The 9,988-nt window shown below is 37.5% G+C and overlaps 1 protein-coding gene across 2 annotated transcripts; it reads left to right on the forward strand.

Annotated features, from left to right (window-relative positions):
• Nucleotides 1–1,336: 1,336 nt before the first annotated feature.
• LOC104106247 (uncharacterized protein C12G12.07c-like) lies at nucleotides 1,337–5,817 on the forward strand. 2 transcript variants are annotated; one of them, XM_009614745.4, is made up of 4 exons: nucleotides 1,337–2,142; nucleotides 2,553–2,740; nucleotides 5,028–5,099; nucleotides 5,184–5,817. In XM_009614745.4, the coding sequence occupies exons 1-4, from the start codon at nucleotides 1,473–1,475 to the stop codon at nucleotides 5,562–5,564; spliced, it is 1,311 nt and encodes a 436-aa protein (XP_009613040.1). In that variant the 5' UTR covers nucleotides 1,337–1,472; the 3' UTR covers nucleotides 5,565–5,817. The 2 variants fall into 2 exon arrangements, with proteins under 2 accessions (XP_009613040.1, XP_009613041.1); XM_009614746.4 differs by having other exon boundaries at nucleotides 5,193–5,817.
• The last annotated feature ends 4,171 nt before the right edge of the window (nucleotides 5,818–9,988 follow it).

Raw genomic sequence — 9,988 nt, forward strand, 5'->3', positions numbered from 1 at the left:
ATGACCAAGCCTGAACTTAGGTTGAACAATGACTTTGTCCGCGATTGGACCCTTGGTTCGAGCCTACTCGTGAATGAAGAATAGAAAAAGTAAGCAAAATTCTTAACAGTAGCAAGGAGGTAAAAAATAAATTTTTATTGCCTTGAATAGCGTGTTAGAATGTGTCAGATACAAGAAAAACTTCTCATTTATGTAGCAGGAGAGTTTCAACCCTAGTATAAGTCTAAAAAAGGTAAAAATCTTATTTTTCGGGTAATTGTTGATCCATAATCGATATCGAGCGAGATTTCGCGCCGTGATATCCGCCCTCATCCGTTATGCATAACCGTTCACCGTGTCTCCCGAGGTTTTGAACTCGCACTCGGCTCGGGCGCGTCGCTTTACCATGTCCGATGTCGGATATACCGTTCACTCTTCCGAGATCTCGATACGAAAGGCCTTAGACCTCAACTGCAACTTCCCGGCTCTGTGCCCGCCTTCCGTTTTCTAATCGGAAAATCAGGGTAGACCTGGCCCCAATTTTACCCGTACACAATTTGAACTTTATTTCTGTATTTACTATGTTGTTTTGGTGTGAAAATTGATTATTTTAAAATAATCATTTTCAATAGTTGTGATTATTGACTACAGAATGCCAACTCAAAATAAGGATATAGACACATTTTTTTGCTGCCTTTGGCGCTAGCTTTTGTGGTGTGTTTCATTAAATAGTCTTTTTTTTATAATACTATATAAATTAAGATTCTTTTCTAATATTTTATAGATATGTTATATAACTTTTAATATATTTATATTCATGAATATTAAAATAAAAATAAATTATGTTTGTTCAGATGCTAAAAAATTAAATATCTTAATAATCTGCTGTTTAGATTTAATGATAATATCTTTATAATCTAATATGTATTAATATTCCATTACAAACAAAGTAATCTCAACATAAAATCTCAGATAAACTAATACTATAATATTATGTTCAGCTGATTGCATAAAAAATATGGTAGTAAAACATTAGATTGATAGTATTAACTAGTAAGCTTAAACATTCACCTAACTTCTGTAAAAACAATTATATAATATTATTTTATGGGCAATAAGACAAAAAATGACAATAAGCATTAGCAATACATGAATAAAAAAGCATTTAAAATAAAAAATACCCTTGGATACTTACATAAGCATTTTTATGATTATTTTTCTAATAATTTATAAGTATTATTATTCACCTTATAAGCTGTGCTGCATTTTAATTTTTGTGGACCTATTAGATGAACCAAATTAAATAACCTCACAGGAAAGCCAAAATAAATAAATAAGGTAGAGATGTTTTCATTTATAAATTGGGAAAGGTTAATCCACTCAGAGTCTCAACTCCTCTGCCTCTCCACTCCACAGACCCTCCAAAAACCCTTGTCGCCGTCCACGGCGGCGCACTCCTCATTTCTTCCTCATCCCTCGGTGAACCACCACCGATGGCATCTACACCGGCATCAGAACTCTCTGATGGACCAGTACTCAGCGTGATCAACAAACGCCTCCGTGCTCTTCGCAAGAAATACAACCGCATTGTCCAAATGGAAGAATCTCTATCCAAAGGCAAAATCCTCAACAAAGAACAAGAGGAAACTTTCCGCTCCAAATCCGCTGTTCTCGTCGGCATTGACGAGCTCGAGAAGCTTCGTCAGCCACTCGCTGCAGCCGTCGCTGAAGAAATCAACCTCGCCGTTGGACAACAACGCCAAGTTCCTCCGTCAGAATCCGCCGCCGATACGCCTATTGATGATCCTAACAACAAAGGAGAAAGTGTTGAAGATTTACTTAATCTGTTGTACTTTGGTAGCATGTTTGACGTGAAGTCGTTGCAACAGAGTGATTTAACAGCGACGATGCTGACGAGGACTATGGAGAGAGCGTGTTGTTTGAGCTACGACTGTATGCCAGAGGACGAATCTACTGACGACGTGATGGATCTGTTAGGCGAAAGAGATTTGGATTTGATTTCGATACTTAGCGGGTTGCTTGTTTCACGCCCTGTTAACTCTCCCTTGTCACACAAGCACTCTCTTCAGAAATGTATTGAGCATGCTAAGCTATGGCTTTCGAAGTCTAATCAGCCCTTTGAACCCAATTCCGATGCTACTTGTGAGTCTCTTTTTTATTTTTGAGATAAAATATTGTTTTCTTTGTCGGGAGTGGATAAAAAGCATGCATATAGCGCGAGCCCCGCTAGTTTGGGATTGATGTTTATGTCATTGAGGCGGATTCAAAATTTTAACAATGAACTAACTTTGCTTCTTAAACTATGGGTTCGAAAACTTAATATTTGTTGAAATTTTGTTTTTCACACACACATATATATGTTCCCTGTCAAAATTACCGGGTTATATTGAACCCGTAGCCTTAGGTTACATCCTCCACTGGTTGCTGTTGTTTGTTATCCTGGCATTTGCATTTTTGATTTTTCAGGGAATGGCTATGAGGTTTCTTTTTTTATGTCAAGATTTTAGGGCAGTGTAGATGATTTTAACTGGTTTTGTCCCCATTTCTTGCAGATGCGGGGCTGAGATCAAAGCTCGACAAGATCATTGGTTCGCTATATTTTACCACAGACCCTGTTAAAGTGGAGGCAGCTGCCGGTAAATATGGGTCTTATCCAGTGCCAGTAGAAGAGCATGTGGAGGTTTTGCCTGTCGACGTACCGCTGCAAGTGGAAACTCCAAATGTGCAGTATGAGCAGAAGGTAAATGCTTATAGAAGTAAATCATCTATACTATTTGCTATATTTAAGGTCTGAAAGACATCTTGCAAGCTTGCCTTGATAATATGATTGATTGTTGGATGCACATGAGTTTTGCTTGTTTATGTTTTTGTGGCTGAATGCAAAGATTTAACTCATTGATATTTCTGTTATATCCCTTGTTTGAAGTTGCTGTATATAACGTAATTGCTGAGCTATTGTTAAGGCCTTATGAAGCTTCTGGTTAAGTTGGTGTCTTACCTTGCAATTCACTTCTACGTATTGCTAAATAACTGAAGTTCAAAAGCACAAGCCTCCATCGCCCATTTCCTTTAAAGGAACTGATAGGCTCATATGTTTTGGCCTGTTGGTCTTTAACTTGTTAGATTTTGCACTGTCCTGGCCTCTAGGTTAGGTGATGAGGTTTTTCCGTTTTTTGGGGGTGGGGGTGGGGGTGGGGTGTTATTTTTCTCAGTAGATTTTGCTTTTGTTTTTCTAAAACAATAATACATGTTTTCCTTGTTCGTTTTTGTGTCATAAAGAGCTCATAATTTCTCATACATTGGTCTTTCTACACTTTCTTGTTGTGGTCTTAGTTTATAGGATAAGATGTCTTTTGCTATAAAGCTGTTCTAAACACCATTGTTGATAGCTTTAGTTCCTCTCTGCCAAAATTCTACACAATACAAGGGAGGTAGAAGATGAAACCCAGAAGTATATCCCCTTGGCTTCCTCTTTATCCAACATCAGAGAGGAAGCTTTATTTCCCCTCTGCTCCTCTTGCTTTCCTCTTTCTCCAACATAACTGAAATTGCCGTCAAGACTATCCCCTATTAAAAGGCCAAAACGAGGAAATAAAAGAAAAAGGTAGCTCAACTTCGCTTGTGCCAATATTGAACCTGTATATGTTTTGAGGGCAGTTACAATTCCATTCAGAAGATCAAAGCCAACAGTATTTTATCGTTTTATTTTTGGTTTAGATTGGAACTTCTAAATCAAGCTGAACATGTGTTAGAGCTACTAGAACCCCTACAGTTTTAGAGAGGGACATATTTATGCTTCAGTGTTTTGCTTCACTGTACAGATTTCTAGCACAATCTTTGTGCTGTTAGGAATACAGCTTCACGATTCTCAAAAAAAGAAAAAAATAGATCTTCCTCTTTTTGGCACTGGTATACAGAACAGTAGAGGCAGAGACCTCTTTGTTCTTGGTTGCTCAAAATGGATGATATAGTAGCTTTGAAAGGTATGAGAGTGCTTATGTCATTTTAGTTATCTTAATCCATTGCATTATTAATACACATATTATTATTATTCCACATTCTATCCTGCGTAAAATAATACAGAGATTTCTGAATAGTTTATGCAAGTATTTTTATACGGAAAAGAAAACTGTAACCAAACAATATTGTTAATGCTGAGTTCTGTACCAAGATTATTTTACCTTATATCAGGAGTCTTTGTAGTCTATTTTTAGAGACTTATATGCCAGTGGAGGAATTAAATGTGACACTTATAGCGGCACCAGTTTTAGAGAACACCTAATTTCCTTAAAAGACGTATTTAGTATTGACCTGAAATGCTCCCTTAAAAAGTGGAATAGATGGAGAGGATTCATACAACAAACCAACTAGTTTTGAATTGAGGCATAGTTGGTTGTTTGATTGACATATTGCTAATGAGTCAGAATATGAAGAGTCCTGAAAAGCTGGTCAAGGATAGACTTGCATTTTTTGTCTTTACATCCTGAACCCTCTTTGCTTCAATTCTGAGCACTTTATGTGCAGGCCAAGCTACATACTGGTGAGAGTGTGAGCAAGAATTTTGTTTAAAAAAAGAATAACTTATTAACCTTGGGTCCTGAATTATCCTACCTTTCCTCACCTTTGTTACATCATTTTCTGGCTTTGTATTCTTAGACTCTTTGGCAACCTAAGCTAGTTTTTAGTATTTTCACTGAAACTACTCGTTTCAACATATCACAATAATCTTTTATACTTAATTTGTAGCCGTAGAAAATTTTAACTTACATTTGTTTAAAATAAAACGTGAGAACTCTTTCCCAGACATGTGAGTTTCAGTGTAGTCACTACTTTTGGCATCTGAAGTGTGTAAATCCAGTTTTCTTATTAAAATCTGTGCTTTTAATTTACCTGGCTTTGAAAAGGGGACTACATTGTGTGCATTTACAGGGAATTGAATGTGTATAGAAGTTTGTCTATAGCACTTGTTCAGTGGTCCATGCTTTCCTTCATGTTATCATTCAACTGTGAACATTAACTGTTTTCAGGAGGAAGATGCTGCAAGTTCTCAAGCAGTTGAAAGTAACGAAATTCACGATAACAATGTGGAACTGCAGCAGGTATTCTTGACCTTTCTAAGAGAATTGAAGTTTAGTGGTTGTATCCTCCATATGAAACATCTGTTCTTTTTATTCACTTTGTAGGGGGAGCAGGGTGACAACATGTCTGAACAATTTGCTGAACCAGAAGAAGTCGCACCTGAGGCTGAAGGTGTTGATAATTTGAAGGATGCAGATTTCAATCGGCAACAATCTGTTCCCCAGAGGTCTTATCAGAATTACAGGGGTAATCGTGGTGGGAGTGGGGGTGGCTGTCGTGGAAACTCCAATGGCCGTGGAGGACGTGGCAGGGGAGGGTCCTACCAGAACGGCCGCAGTCAATACTACGACCAATCTGGTAATTACCACCAGAGGAACCATTTTAATAACTATAGGGGAAGGGGTGGCAGGGGTACAGGTGGTGGCGGGAGTTACAATCATTATGCTTCAGGTGATCATGCAGGCAGTTTCTCTGCTGAAGTATGACCATGTTTAGGTGATTATACAATTTCTTTTGTTAGCTTCGTGGTGGTGGTCAAGCTGTTTCCCTTTACATGGAATCACAAAAGTGTTTTCTGCTTGCTTGTGCATCATCCTGGAAGCTTTTTGTAGCTGAAAGAATTGGGAAATCTTATTACCTAAAAAAGAACTGGGAAATCTTAATTGTCAATTTGAGAAAGAATAGAGCCGTTGTAGCTTATTCAAGGATCATTACTTGCAGATCGTTTTTGGTTCTGAACGTTCTTAGCATTTGCTAGTTTTATCTTGTGGCTTCTGATATTTCATGTGAAGGTGCTATTTGCTGATGACCGTGCTAATTTAGGCAGGAGGTGATAATTATATAAAGCACATCTGAATGTTAATCCACATAAGAACTTAATTTGATTGCTTTGGTAATTTTTTTTAACTGCAATTATTATGCTTAGCTGCTCGGGGCTTTGATATAGTAGTAAGAGTGCAGCAACGTGATGTGTGGATTAGACGCACGTGGGTTAGTCGCATGTCATGAGTTTGGATTGTAGTTAAGTATTTAAGTGGAGAAGATTGAAAGGTCTATTATTTGTCAAGTTTTTAGTTGGTCTTTGCGGTGATTTTAAAAATTATTATGCTTAGCAATGATTCTTGATATCAATCATTGAATCATGTCATACCCATGAACTTAACTTTTTTCTTTTGGGATATTTTTATGGGGTATGATAATTTGTTTTAACAAAGAATTGTTGTGACAACTTTTCGCCCGATAAACACTTTTCCGTTGGAAAATTTATTCATGTCCGCTGCTTATATTTCCTTTTCCGTAGTGCTCAAGGTTCGCTTGTTTGTTTGAGTAAAACTTTGCTGAACTGATTGGTTGGATTGAATAATTTTCTTGCCTGAACTGAGTGGTTGCATCCAAATTGAGTCTAGTGTTTGATACAGAATCAAGTGGCTTTGTTACTTGCCAGTGAGCCCCCACGAGCCAGAAGATCAACCAGTCAAACCCGATTCGTTAAAATAGACTAAATTGAGATACAAAAAAGGAAAAAGGTCCAAATTTATCCCTTTCTACATCTAACTCCCGTTATACTATTTGGTTAAATTTACGCTCTCCGTTATACTATCAGGTCAAATTTGTCCTCACCATTGGCAAACTTTTAAAAGTTACCCCTCAGCCCGTCAGGTGATTCGGAATCTCCCAAATCATTTACATGCTTTCTTAATTGAAAAAAAAGATAGAAATATTAAAATAATACTAACGGTTAGTAAACAAAATATAGTAAATTGAAGAATCTAAATTAGGTAGGTTGTCTAAATTCCAAAAGTATAACACCCCAACTTTAATGAATTCGTTGCACTAAAGGTATGGAGAGTATTAGTGATAGAAGTTAAAGTTCCTTGAAAACTTTACATTGTATAATTCAACTTTGCTTTAATTAAAGCATACTCATTGTGCACTCTTAAGCTAGTCGATCGATCTCTATACTAACCAAACAATAACAAAATATATTCGAATATACATGTATATACATGATGAGTTGCTGCATATAATACACAATAAATAGACCCACTGAATTCTATGGTGTGTACATGGTTGAAAAATAAATAAAATTTTAAGCCAATTCCAAACTCATTATCACGAGAGAAGTGGGTGCAATGGTAATTAAAAATACGAAAAATGATCAAATATATCCCTGTACTACAAGAAATAATTTTAAATTACCCTCCGTTTGAGTATCCGACTATAGATAACCCTACCGTTATACATTTAATCATATTTATCCCTAATTTTAACAGAGGATACTTGGCATCACATGAACTAAAAGCCCACCCCCAATTTTCATACCCGGGTCGTTTACAAACTCACCCACCCATTAACCAGACCCATTCCCCTCCAAAATCTATTTTTTTTCCCACTTTTTAATTATTGTTATTTTTTCATTTTCTTTTCATCCTTCCCCTCTTTCTTCTTCACCAAAACAACCTACGAGCTCTTTCACCCAAATTCTACCAAAAAACAGAAAGACAATACACGCAAACACACAACAAACTCCGTCATAAACCATTAATAACGGAAACTACAAACATAATTTTCATCTTCCTCACATAACAACAACAACAACAACAACAACAACAACAACCCAGTAAAATTCATTAATGAGATGAGGAGGGTAGTGTGTACGCAGACCTTACCCCTATTCCGAAGGAGTAAAGATGCTATTTTCGAAAGACCCTCGGCTCAAGAAAATAAAAAGACAAAAGGACAAAAAGAGACAATATTAGTATCACCACAACAATCATAGGAAAAATAAGAACACCATGAAATCCAGAAGAAAGATGCAAAGCAAAAGCGATAGCTAATAAATAGGTTCTTCACTGAAAAGCGAAATAGTAAGACACAACATTGCCACTAGCGATCTTAGACAAAAACCCTACCTGGCTAGTCCCACAATGGTACGAAGTAAGGCAAGACTCAACTACCTCCTAACCTACAACCCTAATACTCGACCTCCACATCTTCCTATCAAGTGTCATGTCCTCGGCAATCTGGAGCCTCGCCATATCTTGCCTGATCACCTCTCCCCAATATTTCTTAGGCCGCCCTCTATCTCTTTTCTTGCCCTCCACAACCAGCCGCTCACACCTCCGTACCGGAGTATCTAGACTTCTTCTCTAAACATGTCCGAACCATCTAAACCTCGCTTCCCGCATCTTGTCATCAAGGTAAGTTCTTTATTTCTTCTTCTCCTTCTCGAATCTGGTCCGGTTCTGGCTATAACTATTAATGAGACTGTTGATTACATACAACCTAACCTCACTCAAGCTTGAGTCGAACAACAATGGAGGTCAGAGAGATAGTGGGAGTACATGTCGAAAAGAGAGAAAATATGTGGAATGAACTAACTACTTTATTGATATATGTATTGAGTATATATACAAAGTTGCCTAACTAAATGAATAGCTAAAATAGCTATTTTACAAATTAACTAACTAATCACTAACTATTTTACAAGTATCTAGCCACTTTACATATTAAGCCATCTTAACACTCCCTCAAGTTGGTGGTGTGGAAAACACTGCCATCTTGTGCAAAACTGCTGAATGTTTGACCCCTGTTAGAGCTTTGGTTAGAACATTTGCAAGCTGGTATGCAGTTCTCACATGATGCAGTGAAATCAGCCCCTCCTGTAGCTTGCTTCTCACAAAATGACAATCAACCTTAATATGTTTGGTTCTTTCATGGAACAAAGGGTTCCTGACTATGTGCATGGCAGATTGGCTATCATAGAACACTGCAATGGGCTTGGGGAAAGGAAATATATGTTCTTCAAATAGTCTACTAAGCCAAAGCAAATTTCCGACTACCTTCTTTCGAGCTCTGTACTCTGCTTCTGCAGAAGACAGTGAAATAATATCCTGCTTCTTGTACTTCTAGCTAACAGTACTGTTGCCCAATAATATAAGGTAACCACTTATAGATTTCCTGGAATCTGGGCATACTGCCCAAATAGAATCACAGTGCGCCCTGATAGTATAATCTGTATCCCTAGACATGAATAACCTAGGGTTAAATCTCCTTTCAAATATCTAAGTAGATGAAAAGTCGCTTTCAAGTGAGGTTCTCTAGGGTCATCCATGAATTGGCTCAAATGTTGTACACTGTAGACTATGTCCAGTATGGTATTGGTGAGGAAATTGAGCTTCCCCATCAGGTTTCTGTAGTAAGTAGGGTCTGTCAAGGCCTCTCCCTCTTTAGCCTTGAGCTAGACTGTTGGGTCTAGTGGTGAAGTAAAATTGCTGTAGTCTATGCACTGATACTCCTTAAGCAAGTCAAGGGTAAACTTCTTTTGAGTTATTATCATACCATCATCCTTATAAAGAACCTCTAATCTTAGGAAGTAGTGTAGCCTTCCCGGATCTTTTATCTTGAAGCTGTTATTCAGAAACACCTTTAATTCTTCAATTTCCACTGTGTCAGTTCCTGTAACCACCATGTCATCTACATACATTGCTATATAGATAGTTGAGTTTTCAGTTTTCTTGTAAAACAAAGAGTAGTCATACATAGAATGTGCATAGTCCCTTGAACATAAGGCTTCAGTGAGCTTAGCATACCACTGTCTACTGGCTTGTTTCAGCCCATAAAGGAAATTGTTGAGCTTGCAAACTAACTCTGAATTATCTATAGCCAGGCCCTGTGGTACCTCCATGTAGACCTCCTCATTCAGGTCCCCATGTAGGAATGCATTCTTTATATCCAATTGGGATACATGTCACCCCTTATTTACAACAACATCTATTAGAGACCTCACGGTTGTCATCTTGACTACAAGGGAGAATGTCTATATGTAGTTAATGACTGCTTGTTAGGTATATCCCTTCATAACCAACCTAGCTTTAAGTCTCTATACACTCCCATCTGCTTTATGTTT

This window comes from Nicotiana tomentosiformis, chromosome 11 (genome assembly GCF_000390325.3).
Source record: "Nicotiana tomentosiformis chromosome 11, ASM39032v3, whole genome shotgun sequence".
NCBI classification, from domain to species: Eukaryota; Viridiplantae; Streptophyta; class Magnoliopsida; order Solanales; family Solanaceae; genus Nicotiana; species Nicotiana tomentosiformis.

Excerpts from the sequence above, each read along its gene's own strand:
- LOC104106247 (XM_009614745.4), top strand. The coding sequence starts at position 1,473 with ATGGCATCTACACCGGCATCAGAACTCTCTGATGGACCAGTACTCAGC. Across the intron at positions 2,143-2,552 it reads ACCCAATTCCGATGCTACTT|ATGCGGGGCTGAGATCAAAG; the intron begins GTGAGTCTCTTT and ends CATTTCTTGCAG. Across the intron at positions 2,741-5,027 it reads ATGTGCAGTATGAGCAGAAG|GAGGAAGATGCTGCAAGTTC; the intron begins GTAAATGCTTAT and ends AACTGTTTTCAG.